This window comes from Protopterus annectens, chromosome 6.part0, assembly GCF_019279795.1.
Source record: "Protopterus annectens isolate FY-2018-M chromosome 6.part0, PAN1.0, whole genome shotgun sequence".
Lineage (NCBI taxonomy): Eukaryota > Metazoa > Chordata > Ceratodontiformes > Protopteridae > Protopterus > Protopterus annectens.
The window spans coordinates 874,191,830-874,212,454 of record NC_056737.1 but is presented as its reverse complement, the minus strand read 5'-3'; the positions used below and the strand labels follow the sequence as shown (position 1 = coordinate 874,212,454).

The window sequence follows — 20,625 nt, the reverse complement described above, 5'->3', positions numbered from 1 at the left end:
AACAGAAAATGCAATGGCATTCGGTAGTAGATTGCAACTTCAGCTGTGCACAGTGGATGATGTGGTCTTTTGTTCAAATATATTGTCAATGCATATGCTGATTTCATCTGAGCCTTTCTTGTCAGTGGTTACTATGGATGATACCCATTCAAGTGGTTCTGTGACTGGACAAATCACACCTTGCTGCACCATTTTATCCAGCTGAGCCTTTACTTTATCTTGCGTAGCTATTGGATCTCTTCCTTCTGGTCAGATTACTGGAGTGATCTGTGGGTCTGACTTCATGGAATGTTCAACTGGAAGCTTGCCCAATTTTGTCATAGAAAACATCAGCATACTCTGAGAAACTGGCTTCAAAGGAATTGGAACTAGGAACTGCACTTACATGATTAACTGTAGCAAAAGAAAGCTAATTCATTCTTAAGCTGTCTTTGAGACCCAATAAAGATTGCATTGTTCTTCGGACTACGTAGAATAACAAGTGTAACAGTTCTCTGCTAAATGACATGAAAGTATCACTGAACCTTTGGTTTGAATTTCTCCACCTCCGTAAGCAACAAGTCTCGCACTACTGGTTATATTGAGTTGTTCGTTCTCGCTTTTGCAGATGTCTGCTGACATATAATACACTTTGACCCAGTGTCTACTTTGAGCTCAGTGGATTTTTCATAAATCCAGACTGTACAAAACATTTCATTTGTTAATAAATTTACTGCATCAACTCTTTCACCAAGCACTGATGCACCATCTGCATAGAAAGCGGACTGTTTTGGCTCTATCTGGTCAACAAGCTTTTTTGTGAACTTTCTTTACAACTCCATGAGGTTTACTTGATTTACAAAACATTTGGAAAAGGTTCCATCTTTTACACTTGTGACATTGCTGGCGAAATGCAAATGATTCGCACCACAGTTGCGACAGTTAACAATAAAGCTAGATTTGGGTTTTGCTGATTAACGATTGTGTTGCACTGAACTGGCATTGGAGCTTGCACTTTTCCTGGAACTTTCTAGAAAGCCTTGTGGCTTTTTTGGAAATCCTGTAGCTGCTACGTGCTTAAGCCAGTTTTGTCATATGTTGCGTACTGTCCACGTGCCCTGGAGCCAGCTGAACCCATGCTTTTGTCACTTGCAGGCATACTTGTATGTTTTTCTGTCATCTCATGGATTTGACAAATCTTTCTGGCTTTGCTCAATGTTAAATCGCTGTCACGAAGTAATATCTTTCTCACAGCAGCATTATTAATACCACATACAAGCCTGTCCTTTATCAGCTCATCTTTTAGATCACCAAACAGACGTTTCTTAGCTCTGTTTCTCAAGTCCGTTATATAAGCTGCAAGTGTTTCTCCTGGTTTTTGATCTCTTGTGTAAAACAAATGCCTCTCTAATGTAGATTTCATCTGGTGGTTGCATATTTTTCTGAACTTGCACCCTGGTCTTCCCTTGATTCAGCTCGTACAGCAGTATGGCGGTCTGCACATTCTCCTGCATACACTGCTGGTGCATACACAAATGAATCCTCTTTCTTTGGCCTCTGACCTTGCTAGGTTTAGCAAAATGAATGCTCTGGTGCATGCATCTCTATTTGCATAAGCTGCTTGTATGAAAATATACTATCGCTCAGATATTCTCTGCAGTATTCTGATCAAACACAAGTGATAGGGGTTTTCAAAATCAGTCTGCTTTATTAACACATACCAGCAAAGAGATTTTTTTGCAAATAAGCATGAATATAGACACACACACATATGCAGAAGTTTCTTGCATAAACAGAACTTGTCCAATGCCTTCATGCTTTGAACTTCAATTCTCATTGGACTTAGCGGAATTATGAATGAACGAACTTGTAGTACTTTCGAATAACTGGACTTTGCGAAGTAAACTTCTCCAGCTTTTCAATTCTTTGCAAAATAACTATTTGGGCTTTTCGATACTTTCGGAATGGTATCTGTAAAGGCAGGAATGCTGGGTCTATATTAGAATCTGCTTAGCTTGTCGAATCCCGAAACGTCGACAGCTAAATGGCAAAAGCTGAAAATCGTGAACGGCCACTTAAGCAAATTATTTCATTGGTAAAAAATGTGCTTGGCCGTTGCAAAGTAAAGTAAACTTCTAAACCCTTGCAAAGTAGGGGGCTGTGCCTCCCACACCCCCTAACTAAATATACCAACTCTGAGATCGTTCTACATTGGGAAAAGGGCAAATTCCTGATAAACGACCAAGCAAATTGTTTCCCCGATGAAAAAATTTATGTAAGTGGCCGTTTGGGATTTTAAGCTTTTGCCATTTAGCTGTTGACGTTTCAGCGTTCGACAAGCTAAGCGGTCCAGCATACACTATAAACCTGAAATGCTGAAGTAATTTATCATCACTTGTGAATTTTATCGGTAAAGGCAGAAATGCTGAAGTCATTTACCATCACTTGTTAAAATTGTCACTCTTAAGAAACATTCGAGAACTTTACCATGCAACTGAATAACTCACGAGCAGTGCAATACTCTTGTAATTTCGTCTTTGCAAGAAAACACCTCTTATCAGTGTAAGAAACATGTCAAGCAACTGCACAATGCGAATAAATCAAACATCTGCTGCTCACAACTCTAACTTTTGAAGTAACTGCATACAGCACACTGAAATGTCCCCAAAATGGTGGTTCCTTGCTAGGCTACTCTTTACAGTGCAAGTAGTACTCTGTAATGCCAGCACTTTGTAAATAGACACACCCAGCACAAAAACTTTTTTGAAATAGCCATCCTTTGACTGGATAGCATGAAATAGCTGCACTTTGCACACCATGAACTTCTCGAAATACATGCACAGTAAAAAGCACATGCTGTAAGCCCTTTCACACACACTAAGATGTTTCATATAACTTTAGTTATGTCCTTGATATAATACGAAGTCGTAGTTCTGCCCAAACACATGCATTTGCCTTGCTTTATTTTGCTTAATGTGCCCTTTTCTTATTTTAATTGTTTTGCTTATTTAAGCCCTTTTGATGGCCAACATACTTTTCTTGTGCTCGTTTTACTCTAAACATGCCCAACTTTGAAACACATTTGTTTTACTTTAAACATACTTATTTTCTGCTTTAAATATACTCACTTTGCTTTGCAGTTATCTTAAACATTTTCTTTAGTTAACAAACTTTTCGTACTTTCCACTTGCCTGATAATGTGGTTTGTGCCCTTGTAATGCCCATTTATTGCCTTTTTGCATCGAATAAATTTTTATTTCTCATTACCTTTGATTATTTCAGGCTATATTTGTGCTCCTTTCTCTCTGTTTTACCCTTGCTGTCTTTACATCTCGTGGCTCAGAATATTTTTTCTCTCTTCCATCCCGGTTCTGAAAGTCAATTTCGTGTTACGACACAAATAAACAAATCTTTGAGTTCTGTACAAGCAGGTTTATTATATACAAACACATTACTATTGTTGACTATAGACTGTAACTATTGTTGACTCTAGACTGTAACTTAAGTAACTTCTATACAATTATTGACTATGATCATGCATGCTCACTCCCTAGCTGCTCTTACTAAATGGCAATAAAGTTGTGCACATGTAGGTTATATACTTGCATGTACAGCTTTGCATGCTTAAAGATACAAGCATACATACTTTACACTCTGATCTACACCCAATCCAATGAAAGATCTAAACCCATTCCAAGGCAAGATGGCGGCGCCTTGTATGGCAGCGGCCTCTCCGGCTCCCTATGTGCGCTTTGATTTCTTGACTTGCTGTGTGAATTCTTCATCTGGTGAGTCCACATGTTGCTGTTTGAGTGAACATTGCCATGAGGATGTTAGGGATGTCAAAATGTGCAGTAGTGTCTGTTCGCCTGTCCCCCCACCCAACAAAATAACATGGTGCGGCAGAAGTTGGGGCCTGCAGCAGTGATTGAGCTGGAGTATGGGAAATCAAGTTGTCTGTTTTCTTTTGGAATGGGATTTTTTTTTAATGCAGTGAAGGTTGAAGTGATTGGAGATGGTCTGGGTGAATGTCTGTGGTGTCGGCAAAGAGGGAAGACTTGGTGGTTGCTGGTGATGGTGTAGTCAGTGAGGCCAGTCAGGCCTGCAGATAGAGATGATTGATGAACTGTGATCGGAGAGGGTCAGGAGGAGGAATACTGGACTGGAAGTTGCTATAGATGGTCAGGACTGTGGTTACACTGATGACAAAGGACTATATGTTGAATTTTGGTTGGCTCTTTGACTTGCTGTGTTACTTCTGTTTTACGGTTACATGTAGCTGTGTTGTGCTATTATGTTATGGTGCATGAATTTGGAGGAACGTAATTTTGTTCAGCTGTACTCTATTGTTGAATGACAATAGTTTGCTTTGCTACACACACAATGTGCCCTTTCAATTCTGCTGTTGGAATGCCAGTCCATTTACTTGTAATTTTGTAAAATGGTTTTGCCCCTTCGATTTTTCTCTGGTACAGCAGAAAATCTCTGATTTTTCTCTGTGCCTTGTCCTCTAACTCTACAATTTTTGACACTGCTGCTCTTGAGCAGTTTCATACTTGGCCACCTCTTTATTTTGACCTCTGAGTTTTGCAGTTTCCTCAGTTCATCTGAGTAACTGTTTAAAGCTGCTTCCAATTTTTCCAGCTCTGTTATTTGAGTGTTTCATTTATTTTAAAATCATCTCTGAGCACATTTGAGTTTTTATTCCTGTGAATTACTGGAAGCCATCCCTTGAACTGCTTTTTGTTGAACAGCTGCAGAATTCTTCCCAGTCAGTGTTTTTTTACCCTTTAGTTCATTTCTTTTCAGTCTCAAGTTTCTTTTTTTGTTGCATCTAGGCAGTGTACTTAATATCCAGTAACTGAATTTTACTATCCATCAGTTTCTTTTTCCACACTGGAGAACTGAAGTTAAACTGTTGATCAGTGTGCAGCCATCTTGGAAAACAGAGAAAAAAAACGTATGTTGAGTACTTTCAGCAATGTGTATGTAATGCTTATCCTGTGGCAGTGCTATAAAAAGATGTATGGTTTGCTGGACCATAGTGAGAGAGCAGTTAAGAGAAGTGGGGAAAAGGGCCATCTTGAAGATGTCTTCAGCAGACCTGTACTTATGAAATTCTTTCTGCTGCAGCAGTTCAGAGTATCTATGCTTCCATACTTTAGATGTATATTATGCAACTCCATGTACTACCATTTGTTGCATGCATTTTTTCTTAGTGTTCACCACTCCAAAGTATATATTGTTTCAGTATCCAACTCTGTATTCGCTTTCTCTTGGCAGTTGGCATTTTCATATGAGGCTAGCCGTCTAACCCCATGCAATACATTTACAGCATGCTTAGCTGTGCTTTTATTGCGAAAGTTTTTATTCGCACAAGCTTTCTCCAGAAAATCTCTTGTGATTTAGTTCACAACAAACCTGCATGTTATCCTCGCTGATTTTAATATACACAGCACCTGAAATCGAATGTGTTTTGCGTTTGTAACACAAAAAGCAGGATCTGGGTTTAAAAAGTGATATGTTGTAACATTTGAACTGTTTGTACAAGCAAAAGAAATGCATTAGCAGCTTTGTGACTTGGTCCTATGAAATTAAGCATGTATCTGTTCTATTATCACTGCACCTAAAAGCACAGCTTGTTTAATTTCTAACTGAATATATTGATTTCTTGTCCAAAACAAGTTACTAGAAAATGTCTTACTGCTGTGTTATAAATTAATGCCACTGAAAAAAAGAATAGAGTAAGTTAATTAAAACGTGTAGCAAGGAGAATATTAAGTTAGACATGGACTCCAGTAGAAAATAGCAAACAATTGAGGGTAAATTGGATAATCTGTGGTCTTTGAACAGTCAACATTTTGTCTGAGGGATCTGCGTCAGTTTTCCAACAGTAATAACTTAAGTCTTTTATCTCTTCCACTATCACATTTTACCAGTTATAGAACATCTTGCCATACAGTGTGTTGCTGGCCCAAACATATATTATTGGCATGCCAGAAGCTCTAGACTCTATACATAGTTCAGTGGATTGTTTTGGAGGTGGTTTATTAGCATCTTGGAAGAAGCCAGAAGGCTTGCACTTAGTCCAGCATCTCTGGTATTAATTGCTAAAACCAAGGATGTCTGGCAAGCTTTCCAGCTCTTAATGTCCTTAATGCCAGGCAGAATCAAAGCAGCTGGCCATCTTTTATTTTGTTAGGAGTCTAGTAGCAAAACTGTAGAAGTTTCACTTGGGGCATATTCTAGGATAGCAGCCATGACTTTTGCATGTTTTAAAAAATTCACTCCGGCAAATTTGTGAGGCAGCTGCTTGATTTGGAGTTTGCCTTTTTTCTAAGGGTTATAAGTTTGCATCTTTTCAGAGGTGGCAAGCTGCACCACTGCTTGCCGTACTGCGCTTACTTTTTCATCTTCTCCAGGAGTGTGTTCAGTTGATGTAATACTCTCATATGCATAAAGACTGATTAAACAGGCATCAGCACTGCAGTATTAAAATCCAACAAAGTTTTGTCCCACTTCATACATCTTTTAGCACAATTCAGCCTTCAGCATTTACCTTATAAACTGCCTAAATCAGCCTGAGTCCTCATTTCCTCACCAACAAGATCTCTGGTTTTCAGTATTCTTATCTACTCTAGTACCCTAAAGCTCTTGTTTATTCAGTATCATACACACTCCTGAGGGGTGATCTTTTTCACCTAAATTAAATCAAGTTGTAGAGAAAACATCAGTTTTAGAGACCTAAACCTATTCTACCTCATTGACACCACCAGATGCTGTGACAGGTACCAAACCATATTTATACTGCACCTTGTTTTTGGAGTTGGCTGTCCTTGCCTTTCAAACGGAGTACTTTATGGCAACCTTTAAAAGTACTTGGATGACTACATTGGTGACTGGAAATTTTTACTGGGATGTGTGGAGGAAGTTTACTTAATGGGAGTCATTGTTAATCTCCCACAGTATTAGGTGATGTGGATGAGCTGCTCTAAGGATTCCTTTGGCTATGATCTCAGTAAAAACTTATGAATGTAAGAGCTCTTGCCATCCTTTCCCTGCTGATTTGTCTGGTGATCAGGCAGATCCCTCCAGACCAGGCATCAAGTAGATTACCTTTAGACCATTACCAATGCATCTTGCCTTTTTTAGGAAGATCTTGCCAGTACTGCACCAGTGCTAAGAAATAGTTGGGACTGGTAAGGCAGGAATCCTTGTGGACTGACTGAGAACTGGGTAACTGGAGAGTGTTACCCCTAACTGAGCACTCTTATTTGAGTGATTTTCTGTTATAAAGCATAGTCTTGTGTGCTGAGTGTCCTCCTGATAATTGACTTGAGTTGTGCTGTTGAAGTAATCTGGGAAAGTTCTGCAAGTCCTGACTGGATGGTCAGACATATGCCTTTGGCCAATCCCATGGAGAGGGAATATTACTGTAGCAGTGATTCTACTTGAGTATCTGTTAATATGGTGTTTCTCACAAAGTTATACTTTGCCTGCTTTATTTTTGAGGTTGAAATTAGCCCCAGGTGACCACTTGGTGTTGACCAGACCTCTGCAGATGAAGCTGGTATTATTCAGCTACGTTTATTTTGAAGAGTTTGGGCTTAATGAGCAGCATGAGAACATTTTTTTTTTTTTAAGGGAGGTTGGCTGTACAGGCTAAGTATGGTTTGATAGCTTGGTCATAGTGTGAGGATGACCTTAGGGTTCATAGGTTGGTACTAGGCCATCGGCCCCAGGGCCTATACCAGCCTAGCCATAATAATTCCCTGGCTGTTTCTTCCCACAGTATTTACTTCTCTGGACCCCTGTCTAGCAGGGTGATTGATGTGATCCCCGGGGTGAATTTCCTGTCTCCCATCTAATCATGAAGGTTCCTTTTGAAGAGGACCAAAGAGGCGCTCTGCTTGACATGTATGGGCAGTCTATTCCAGAGTCTGGGGAGTATCTGGGTCAGAACCTATCCCTCCAGCATGTTTTGTTTATTGTGATGACCAGGTTTAGATCCCTGGGGCGGGTTTCTGAGGGATTGGGATTTCTTTAAGTGTAGCAAGTCCAACAGCTCTGGGTTTGACATGGCCTTGTATGTTAAGCAGAGATCGCCTCTGAGTAGACTATATGCGACAGATTATAGGTGGAGTTTTTTTTTTTAATTAGACTGCCAGCATAGGGCATTTGCTTTAGGCCTGTGATTCTTTTAGTGAGGTATTTCTGCGGCCTTTCCAGTTGTTGCAGATGTCTTGAGTGGTACTCCATAATGGGTCTAATGAGGGATGAGTACAATGGGACAATGACCTCTTTTTTTCTGGATGAAAAGCCCTTAGTGATGAGGTGTGCCACATAGAAGGATTTCCTGACTGTTGTGGCGATATGGTTATTGAAGGTGAGACCACTGTCCACCTGTGTCCCCCAAGTCTCATCACACCTTCGGTGATTAGTGTACCGCCATCTATGTGGTAATTCACGAGTACATGCTTTTTTCCCCAAAGCGGATAACTATAAATTTCTTGGCATTGAGCTTGAGCCCATGGTTCTAGCACCAAACATCTGTTTCTATAAGGCCGTTTTGTAGAATATCCACACTATTAGGGGATTCCATAATGGCTCCCAGTTCGCAGTCATCTCCGAACTTTGTTAGCCAGAGTCCCTTAGTGTTGGCCTGTACTTCAGAGAAGTAGATGCAAAACAAGAGGGTTCCCAGGATTGAACCCTGAGGTACTCCACTTATCACTTGTCTGGAGCTGGATTTGGAGTGTGCTACATTTACAGTGTGGGTTCTATCAGTAAGCCAGTTGGCTACCCATCGAGTGACGTAGGGATTAATACCCAGCTTAGTAAGTTTATCTATGATTCCAGAGTGGGGGGATAGTGTTGAAGGCCTTGGCGAGGTCCAGGTAGGCTGTGTGGATCCACCTTACTGTCGTCCACGGCTCTGGAGACTGATTCGGAGAAGTCAGTCAGGTTCAGGAGACAAGATCGGCTCTTCACGAACCCAAACTGCATGGTGTCCAGTGTTTGAAGGCTGCCAATGTCTTTGTTTATAAGTTCCATGATATGTTCCATGGCCTTGCAGATCAGGCTCATCAGACTGATGGGGCGGTAGTTCCCAGGATCCAAGGTGGATCCCCCCCTTGTGGAGTGAGATAACTGTAGCTGTGTGCCACTTAGTGGGCACGAAGCCTAAGGTGAGGCTATAGTTATACATGATAGTTTGATGTGCCAGTTCATTTTGTAGTTAATGTAGTACACAGCCTGGGATGACATCTGGTCCCATGGATGCTGTATTCTTAGCTTTGGAGAGTGTGTTTTTTACCTGTGTGGCCATTATGACCGGAATTTGGCAAACTTTCAGTATTGAGATGGGCCCTTTAGGGGGTGAGAGGGGGGTGTAATTTGCACTGAACTGATCTGTTAGGGTATTGGCTATATCCTTGGGATCAGTATATTTAATGCCATTCTGTTGTAGCTCAGAGCAGATCTGGGCATTGCCATTTAGATTCTTGACATAGCTATAGAATGCCTTGTGGTTGTCTTTGGAATATTTGGCAATTTTATTTTCGTAACTAGGTTTGGTGGATTTTTTGAAGGATCTCCGCTTCTTACTGAGGCTGATAAGGGAGTTTTTTGCATCCTGGGATTTTCCTCTTTTCTGCAACAGTTTCTTCCTCTTGTTATAAAGTTTGTTTAAGGTAAGGGGCCACCAGTTTGGCTTCCTTTTTTTTGGAGTAGAGCGTCTTTGTTCTGTTGGGGATAGCACAAATCATGCACAAGTGGATGTGGTCATACAGTGCCTAAGTGTAGGATTCAGCAGTCGAACTTTCAGTTGCCATCTACATGGATGTCATGAAGTTTGTCACTTCTGACTTGAGTAGCATGAAGTTGGCTTTGGAGTAGTTTTTATGGAGGTTTCCTTACTGGGGGGGGTGGGATGTGGATGTCAAGGGTGATTAGCTTATGGTCAGACCTGACCAACGAGGTGATTGACCATAGGTGTGGAGCATTGATTTTCCATGTTGGTAATGTCCAGGTCTAGGATATTGGAGCCCCTGGGTGGGACTAAGGATTAGTTGATCCAGGGCATTGGAATTTATGAATTTCAAGAACCGTTGGGCAAAGGTGTTGGTACACGAGTAGTTTTCCCAGTTAATGGCAGGGTGTTTGGTTGTATTTTAATATTTTCCAGTATGTATAGAAAGATAGTACAGCACCACAACACAGAAAACAGCAAACCAGGATCCAAAGAAAACACGTTTATTCTCTTATCACTCTAGCGCCTCGGCCACTGTAAGCCTTCAAGGAGTAAAATATCAGTACCAAAACACAGTTTATATAATCACACTAATCATTCAATAAAATAATTATCCAATTAATAAAATAATTGAATGCCTATAGGTTAAATCACATTTTTCCAACAGCATTCTGTGTTTAAACCTCTAGGCAATAAAGTGCTGTATTTTAAAATAAAAGCAGTTTCCTTTTTTAAAAGTAATTTACCCACAATTAAGTCATCAGATTCAAACTTAGCTACCTGTTGTAAAATAGTAGCTTTTAAACTATCACTACTACCATTATGAAATTCTCAAAAATGTTGAGCCAAAGGGCTCTCCACTTTATTATTTCTTATGTCCCTAAGATGTTCTTCAGAAGAAACTATGATAAATTAGTGGAGGCTGATATTGAAAAGGTTGTTAAATTAAGATATGATATATATAATAATCAGAAGAATACAAGCAGATATATATCTAATAGAGAAATTAATGTGGTAGATAATTTATTTGTAGTATCTACGTATAATATATGCAGTGACATGATTAAATCCGATATATTACATTTTTGGGAATTTTTACACAATTTTGAAGAATTAAGTAATTTAAGTGTGAAGAAATGGATTTTCTCTTATAAAAAAGGAAAAAGTATAAAAGACATGGTTGTACGAACAAAATTTTTTAGACCAGGGGTTAAAATATTATCTCAACCATCCAGTTTAGGTACATTTCCATGTGGTAAATGTCAGGCTTGCCCATATGTATATAGAGTTTTTTCTAATATTAATAACAAACATTTCTGTTCAGATGGTTCATATAGTTGTAGGACTAATAGGGTGGTTTATGCCATTAAATGTGGATGTAACAAGTTTTACATCGGGCAAACCAAAAGAATGTTCAAAGTTAGGCTTTTAGAACATCTTAGGGACATAAGAAATAATAAAGTGAGAGCCCTTTGGCTCAACATTTTTGTGAATTTCATAATGGTAGTAGTGATAGTTTAAAAGCTACTATTTTACAACAGGTAGCTAAGTTTGAATCTGATGACTTAATTGTGGGTAAATTACTTTTAAAAAAGGAAACTGTTTTTATTTTAAAATACAGCACTTTATTGCCTAGAGGTTTAAACACAGAATGCTGTTGGAAAAATGTGATTTAACCTATAGGCATTCATTTATTTTATTAATTAATTGGATAATTATTTTATTGAATGATTAGTGTGATTATATAAACTGTGTTTTGGTACTGATATTTTACTCGAAGGCTTACAGTGGCTGAGGCGCTAGAGTGATAAGAGAATAAACGTGTTTTCTTTGGATCCTGGTTTGCTGTTTTCTGTGTTGTGGTGCTATGTTTAGAAAGATGTAGTGAGAATCTTGGGGCCTGGTGGGGGATCTGTAGCAAGCTACAGTTTGGATTGCAGTCTTGTCTAGTGTTGCACCTGGAGAATTTCCGACTCATTGTGTTGGGCAGCTAGCTTGGTGTTGTGAATACCCTTGGTGAATATGGACACTCCTCCACCTTTAGTGTTTCGGTCCTGGTTTGGTGGCCAAAAGAGTTGTAACCTGGTATTGCAGTGGTGCTCTCTGGAGCCTTGAACCAGGTCTCTGTTACTGAACAGATATTGATCTCCATTTTTAGGAGTGACTCGAGAGAGTGCATTTTGAGGTTTAGACTTCTAGCATTGAGTAGCATTACCTTCAGATTTTGCTTGATTGGACCTGTTACGGTGGTGGGTTTGTCCTTTGAACTTTGCCTAAAAAAGGCACTATAGGGGTGGTAACCCGAATCCCAGGGGCGACAGGTGCAGACCATCTGTCAAAGCATCGTGGTCTGTCAGTCATGTCCCAGGCAGATGCTGGATCCTCTTTGAATGACATCAGAAGCTTAGCCAATTGTTGAAGTCAATCATTTTGTCCTTGTACTGTGGTATCATTCTGGGTGACGGCAGGATGCAACTAGGGTCATACCTCCCTGGGCCACATGATCCGAGACCTCTTTGTCTCTCCCCTTGTAGTCCAGGGAGGTACGTCTCAAGTCATTCACTCCAACGTGGACAATGACAGTCATATTTGTACTTGCTGTGGAGTGACTTGATTGCATGCGTTATTTTGAAGATCCCGGCACCTGACAGGCAGCTGACTAATTTTCTCCTTGTTCAGCCTGGTGAGTTGGGACATCAATCATAGGTGACTGTAGTCAGGCACAGTGAAGTGTTGGGTATGTTGCCTTTCCTTAGGGGCTGCTGTTGGGTGGCACACTGGTGTTGTGAGCTATGTGACACTTTGGTTGTGATTGGTGTTTGCGTTTCTTCTTCGGAGGTCTTTTTTGCTTGAGCAGGTTAATGTTAAGGGCCTCCACGTATGTGGGTTTAGTGTTGCTATGTGTAGGTGTTGGTGATGTGAGTTTAGAAGGGCTGCGTGTTGCTTGAGGTGTAGTGTGGGTGTTAACCTTCTCCTCTTGACTCTCTAGCACAATCTTGGGTGGAGAGAGCTTTGCTTCCAGTTTGGCTATGTAAGTGCATCTCTCGCAGGTTGTAGTATTGGGTGGTAGGAGGAGAGGGTTGTCTGTGTACATGAGGCAATTGCTGCATTGCCCCAGTATGCCCAGATTCACCAGGTGGACAGGAGAAATCACCGGAAGCTGACCCTTGGACATGCCTGGCTTGGTGGTTTTTTTTGTAAAAGTACAAGAGCTGTTTTCCCTTACCTTAGCAAGGTACTTTGCAGTTATAGGCTGTTTAGTGCCTATGATTGATTTCTCCTCATTAAGGAGGGGGTTGAGAGCTTGTATCAGTTTAAGACTTTCTAGTGTTTTCCAATAGGTTTTAAAGCAAGTGCTAGTCACAGGGATGGTTAAAGGTAAGATGAAAAAAATGGTTTATCCTAAACACTGCAGTGTGCACTAGAGGAGTTAGATGTGAAAGTAGGTAACCAGGTTTTACCTGTCTAAAAAGTTAAGTTTTAGTGGCGAGTCACTATTTTTAAAACGGCAAGATTGAAAGGGGTGGTCACTTGTATTCTGGTACTATGGAATACAGTAGGATGGCCAATAAATTTAATAGGGCGGCGCAGTGGTGCAGTGGTTAACGTTGTCACCTCACAGCAAGAGGTTCTCTGCTTCGATTCTCGGCTGGGGTGCCTTCTGTGTGGAGTTTGCATGTTCTCCCTGTGTTCGTGTGGGTTTCCTCCGTGTACTCCGGTTTCCTCCCACATTCCAAAGACATGCATCTGGAGCATTTCTCCCCGGGCCTCCACTGAAAACAGGCTCTGTGGAACCTAGTCGGACTTTCCCGGTCAACAAATGATAAATAAATAAATAAAATAAATAAATAGTTGAAGGCGAGTGAATTCACAAAATGATAATTTTGTGCTTACTCACACAAGCCAGTAAAAACAGAGGAGAAATGAGAGATATGGTCAAATTAACAAGGGGAAGGGGGAAAATTTTTGCCTGACTCACAAGAGACAGACCTGTGGTCTCCAAGTTTCAATGTCCAGTTAAAGCAGAATACAAGTAAAACACAAGTAAATAAAACAAATCACAGTATTCAAAATAGAAAAAGGCAATAAAGTAACACAACAAATAAAAAACAAACTAACCTTTCCCTCACAGCAAAGTGTAGCAGAGTCTGGGTGAGCCTTTCTAGTAAAAGCCACATTGGAGCAGCAGTGATAAGTAAATGTTAGAACAGAGACAAAATCAATAATGACTTGTTCAGGAGCTGATTAATTTGCATTTCTATAAAATTAAACTTTAAGATCAATGTGGATTTATTTATTGCTTATTTTGGTCAGGATTGCATGAATGTGAAAGTGTGAAAACGGTTTCCTTCACAGCAAGTTTTTATTCTGAATATACGCATATTTAGTAAGTGTGCAAAGACTTGTTTGCTTTTTGTTGCAGCTTTATCGAAATGGCCAGAGATTACTTGAAAAGCAAAGATTTCAGTTTCCTTCATCTTGGCTGTACATTGATAACATTGAGGGAGAGTGGGGAGCATTCAATGATATTATGCGCAGGAAGGACACTGCTATCCAGCAGCAAGTGGCTAACTTGCAGATGAAAATTGTTCAGGAAGATCGAGCAGTAGAGAGCCGTACTATTGATCTTTTGGCTGATTGGGAAAAGACAAAACCAGTGGCTGTAAGTTTTATATTTTTTCATTTTGTAATATGAACAAATGTTTACTTTTTGTAGTAGGGTATCATACCATCAAAATGTAGTTTAGTTCTAAGTTTGTGTTGAAGTATTCCTGAGTTTCTGTTATGGTTTGATAGCTGTAATGGGAGAGAATGCTTATTGACTAAATGATGTAGTTGCATAAGAAACTGAGCAACTTTGTCTTAATGCATGCTGCACTATATATTGCACTGTAAGCTTCTGGTCTTGTGTTTATGCTCCTTTAGTTTGTTTTTGCCAAGTTAAGTGTTAGTCTGGCCACTCAGTTCTAACCCAGACCATATTTATTCTAATTTAATAAAATTTAGAGGATACTTGCATTCCTTTAATCTGCGTTTATTTTCCCAAGACTAATCTGCTGTGAGAACAAAGTGTGAGGCTTTTAAATGAATTCTTACAGATTCAAAAAAACTGTATGTATATAAAATTCTTTTTAGTGTTATGAATTTCCTTCCTGACTACCAGGTAGTTTTACAGTAATTCATGAATTTTACTAGAAGTGAACTTTCCAATGAGTTCACTTCTGCTTCATACAGCACCATTAGTTTTGAAAGGCATTACATTCATCTTTTGCTGTAAAGTGCCAACTCTTCCCTTACTGTGTAGCTACATGATTTTCAAAATATTGCTACTGTAGTTTAACATCTAATGACCACTATTGACTGCAGAAATGGTGTTCCTGTCTGCAGCATATGTACCTTCAGTTTGGTTCATATAATTATCTTGGCAGAAATCCTTATCTGTCGTTAAAAATTGGATAAGAACTAGTTTTGCTCTCAGTATGGTCAAGGAATTTTCTAAAAGTACTGGAATTAACTACTTGACCTTTTTAGCTAATGGTTCCAATGTTTTACAGCCTTCCTCAGGAGTTTCTGTGGGACATACTTTTTATCAACTGGTAACTTTCCATCTTTAGGAGCTGTATTAGTGTATATAGAAGACGTTTCCCCATTTGAACTGGGCATCATAAACATTCTTAAATTGTACAATATCCAGGCTAAATATGCATAAGGCTATCTATACCTTGTGGATCCTCTTAAATACATAATTTGATGGGCAATACAGTTTGCATGGCCTGAAGAGGAAGGTGGAGCCTAACCCAGCTTGCTTAAGGTTATTCCAGGCCATTAGACCTCAGGAATATGTTTGGGCTCTCTCCGCTCCTCTGCCCCCTATTCCCTCCGCCCCCACTACCTCTACATTTATAGTAATCACAGTCACACCCACAGCTCACCCTCACATCACCACCACCAATCACAGCTCCTCAAGTCATATCACATTATACCACACCAACTTGCTCCACACAAAATACTCCCAGTCACTCTCATTCCCACTAGGCATGTTTTACATCTCCCATACTACTTCCCCATTCACATATAGTGCAACCCTATAATTCCTATTCAGACCCCCCCCCACCTAGAAACAACTTACAATTTATAACCATGACTATCACACAGCTAAGCCTAGTCTGTCTTCTCATAATTCTTTACACCACCACAAGTTATCACTCTAGCAATATCCCTAAACTTAGTAGCACAACACTGCATTATGCACTCTTGTATACAGACCCCACACATTATAATATCTGCCCACAGTTATTCAAGAACTACATAACGGACCAGTTCATAAATTAACACATAAGCTCTCATTCCTACTCCAAAAAAGCACAATACTTTCTCACACTCCTCACCAAACTCCAACATCTGTATAACCATTTTAACTCCAGGCTCACCATAAGTGGGAATATCCATCCCAACCCAGGCCCAAATCCATCCTGTCCAACACAAACTGCTCCAACACATGTCAGAACATAACACCCCCACTTTCTTCATCCCTGGGCAAATCAACAACAGCAGCAAAACCAACCATCTTTTAATGCTAAATATTAATATTAGAAGTATCAAAAATAAAATACCTGAACTCCAGGCCACAATAGAACACTACTCCCCAGACATAGTTGTTTTAACAGAAACCTGGCTAAATAAAAACATAGCTAACTCAGAAGTTCTCCCTACCGGCTACAATATCATTAGACAAGACAGACCACTTCGTAAAGGGGGTGGAACTGCCTTACTGTACAAGTCCAACTTAACTGTCCATCAATTACCAAACTCCTACCCCTCCCCCAATAATTGGGACATACTTATCTCACAACTTCACCCTAAAAAGGTCATCACCACAATTGTGATCTATATTCCATCTGGTAATACACCTGCTAGCCTTGAAGACTTCTTATCCTGGTGTTCTTCCACATACTCACAAGAAACCCTTATTCTAGGGGATTTCAACCTAGATTGGTTCACCTGTATATCAGAACCACCAAGTAATCTAATAAATCTCCATGGCTACCAGCAGCTAGTCCAAATTCCAACTAGATGTGACAAAAAATCTAAAAGGGAATCCATCCTTGACTGGGTCCTAACAACCCCACATTGTACCCTCACACAGGCAGTCTCCCAGACACCTTAAGTGACCACAATATAATATACTTTATACGTAGTAGAACAAGCATATGCAAAACCACTAACTATATATCCACTAGAAACACAAAAAAATTATCTCCTGAGGTCCTCAACACTTTACTCTGTAACTGTGACTGGACCCCCCTAAAAACCCTCCCACTTGACCAGGCTGTAGCATATTTCAACCAAACATTTCTACAACACCTAGACACTGTTGCTCCATTGCACAAAGTCAAGGTTAGAACCTCTACAGACCCCTGGCTCCGTAAAGAAACCAAACAAATCCTCAAGTCCAGAGACACTGTCTGGCTTTACTATCAAAAAAACAAAGAAACACAAAGCCTAACTAAGTACCAAGAACTGCGCAACCGTGCAAAAAATGCATTGGGCTGGACAAAAAATCTACTACACAACATTACAAACTAAATACCAACACAACCCGCAAAAATTTTGGAAAAATGTAAACCTGCTACTAAAATCCACCCAAAAGGCTACCCCCAAACCAACCACCCCGACACTAAAGTTCCCATCAAAACACAATTCAACTCCCACTTTGTGAACTCAATTCTATCCTTAGTATCACAGGACAGTTCCTTCCTCACTATCCCCCCAACACAAATAACACTAATACAAGCTTTACCCTCAAAACAGTTTCCACCACTTCAATCAAAAGTATGCTCTCCAAACTAAAAACCTCATCAACAGCAGCCGACCTACTCCCCAGCTATTTCTTGAAACTCACAGCAGATGCTATTGCTATCCCAGTCTCCACTCTCATAAACAGATCAGTTGTTGAAAACTGTCCCCAAACTCTGGAAAATGTCCTATGTTACACCCACACATAAAGGCGGGACCTCCACTGAACTTAATAACTACAGACCCATTGCTGTACTCTCCCCCCTGGTCAAAATCCTAGAAAAATGCATCCATACCCAGATGCTAAACTATCTCCTAGACAGCAACATCCTGTCACCTACTCAGCATGGTTTCAGACCTGCCCATAGTACCACTACAGCCTTCCTCTGCTTCACAGACACAGTAAACTGTCTCAAAAATGAAGGCCTACAAGTGTCAACTCTTTTTTTTGGATATGTCCAAAGCATTTGACACAGTCTCACACCAAATCCTGCTAAACAAACTAAACCAATATCATCCATCAAATTCCACTCTTACCTGGTTCCAAAGCTACTTAACTGACAGGTACCAAGATGTGAAATGGGAAAATTATCTCTCTCCTCAGCTGCCCATAACTATAGGAGTCCCACAGGGTTCTATCTTAGGACCACTATTCAGTCTTCACAAATGACCTCCATACCTCCACACAGCATGCATCTATAATTCAGTATGCAGTTGACACTACCTTAATCTGTGCTGCACAAAACATTCCCATACAACTCGACTAGCATTCTCTGATGTTGAAAACTACCTTACCAAAGCCCAACTTATCCTCAATCCAAAGAAAACTCAGCTTATGATTATAACCAGTTCTAACAAAAACACCAACAGTCAATTCACTGTCTACTCCACAAATGCTATTCCAATTGCTCCAGTGGCACAGGCTAAGCTATTGGGAATAACCATAGACTCCCACCTAAAATTTGGTAGTCATCTCAACTTAACTATTAAAGTACATGCCAAACTGGGGTCACTCTACCGTATCAAACCATTTCTTACCAACAACACAAGATCAGCCATTGCTCGCTCCCAACTTCTGTCCACCCTACTCTATGCATCTCCCATTCTGACTAATCTCAACAAAACTGAACTAAGCAAAATGGAAGCCTGCTATAACAGAATTGCCCGCTTTACTGCAAATTGCTCATATAGAACTCATCACTGTACTGCTTTGAGACAGCTCCACTGGCTTGAACTGCCCAACCTCCTAACCTACAATCAACTCTGCCTCTGTCATTCTATTACCTCCCCAGTAAGTGTCCTGCCCTCAAAAACCTAGTACAACATCACTCAGCCAAAAGACCTCTTAGATCATCAAGCAAACTACTACTAGAAGTCACCAACAGCTACAATAGCTTTGGAGATGCACTATATAGTAGTTCAGTGGCTAAAAAATGGAACTCTATCCCTACTAGCATTCAAAACACATCATCCAAATACCTCATCAGGCAACATCTCAAGCAAAGTTGTCAGTGCCATGATTTTTCCCCAGGCTAGTGAAAGCGGATAACATATGCATACAAAATCTAGAGCACTTGATAATAGTTTTCAATCTTACAAACACTGGCTAATCTACAATTGTATGTATTCTACCTATGTTCCACATTTCAGCTGTACACCACAAATCTATTAATTACCTTTATTTTTTTTAAATTAATATTTTTTTGTTTGTTCTCTCCACTGTGACTGTTTATGTACCACATACCACTGTAAAAACATGTCTCCTGTAATTTGTGTGTAAACTGATCATGTCTAAAGGTCTGTAATTTTTCTTTGTGGAGCTTTTCTCCCCAGGCCTCTGCTGAAATGAAAAAGGGCCTTTTTGGCTCAGACAGACACCCCCGGTTAACAAATGTAAAATAAATAAATAAATTTTCAGCTGGAGGTAGACAACTTGATCAAAGAACAGCAAAGAACCAGGAAGATGTGCTGCCTTGGGTAGTTTCTTCATCCTTCCTGGTCATCCTGAGGATGTTCCTGTATCTGGGCCATGTGATGGACTTTCTGGGATCTTTTCGATAGGGTGACTTGCACCTTTGCTTTGGATCAGTTGCCAAATGGGCAGAATAAGCAGAAGACGACTACATTTTCAGCTCTAGTGAGACTCCTTATTCTGTTTAATGTGGCAAAAGGTTTATGCAGTGTGCCAAGTGAGGGCACTGCAGTGTGGCACAATGCCTGGCTTTATCTAATCAGTTTTGTTGTTGTCTCAGATATGACCTGTATGCATATACCTTTTCTTGGCACTGAGATTTTCAGCATGTTCAGACTGCTAAGGAGGGAATAGAAAAGCAGGAGAAGATGTTGACAGAGGTCTGGTGTCAAGTTGTCATCATCTTGGCGATCTTGCTCCAGAACCCTGAAAAGTAATGCCACCTTTACTTTCACCCCATGTTCATTGCAATGAGATTGCAGTGGCCATGTGTTTTTAATTTGTGGGGATCCCGGTAACAGGACTTGCCCAGCTCCTCCTGAGAGGATTTTTGGATCTCCTGTGTAGTGGCTGTTGGCACAAGTGACCATTGAATAGGTACCATCAACCACAGGGTTAGCAAAATCCAACAATGAGGCACAGACCAGAAGTAGAAATAGATGCAGTTTAATCCAGTAAATCACATAGACTTGAATGTTCTGTGCCTCATTGTTGGATTTTGCTAACCCTGTGGTTGATGGTACCTATTTTATGCTTTTTTCGTGGGTTCCTGTCTTGGAGCTGTCTACATTTCTACAAGTGACCCTTGGATGAAGATTGTTTATTAGAGTTACAAAAATTCATTTTTGATTCCAGTCACCCTTCCCATAGGCATCCCCACCCCAACAGTAAAAGGTTGCAGAATTATTGATATCCTTCACTATCACTCTTGCCAAGGATAGCCCAACATCTGGCCAGTATACCAAAGCCTTTAGTACTTACAGGTGTCCCATGTTACACACCTGCTCCCTGCACATGTCCTAGGGCATAAAGGTGACGTACGGATGCACACACTCAGAACTACTTTGACACCAGTCTGAATACCATCTTTGAACATCATTGTGAACACCTGTCTGTTGTGCTGGTT

At 40.3% G+C, this 20,625-nt stretch overlaps 1 protein-coding gene across 1 annotated transcript in view; it reads left to right on the top strand.

Moving 5' to 3' along the window:
* DYNC1H1 (dynein cytoplasmic 1 heavy chain 1) overlaps positions 1-20,625 on the top strand; it is a 3,754,902-nt gene that overhangs the window by 1,056,988 nt on the left and 2,677,289 nt on the right. Inside the window, exon 27 of the mRNA XM_044073590.1 lies at positions 14,154-14,393. Within this exon, the coding sequence (XP_043929525.1) occupies positions 14,154-14,393 (240 nt within the window). The remainder of the gene's footprint in view (positions 1-14,153; positions 14,394-20,625) is intronic.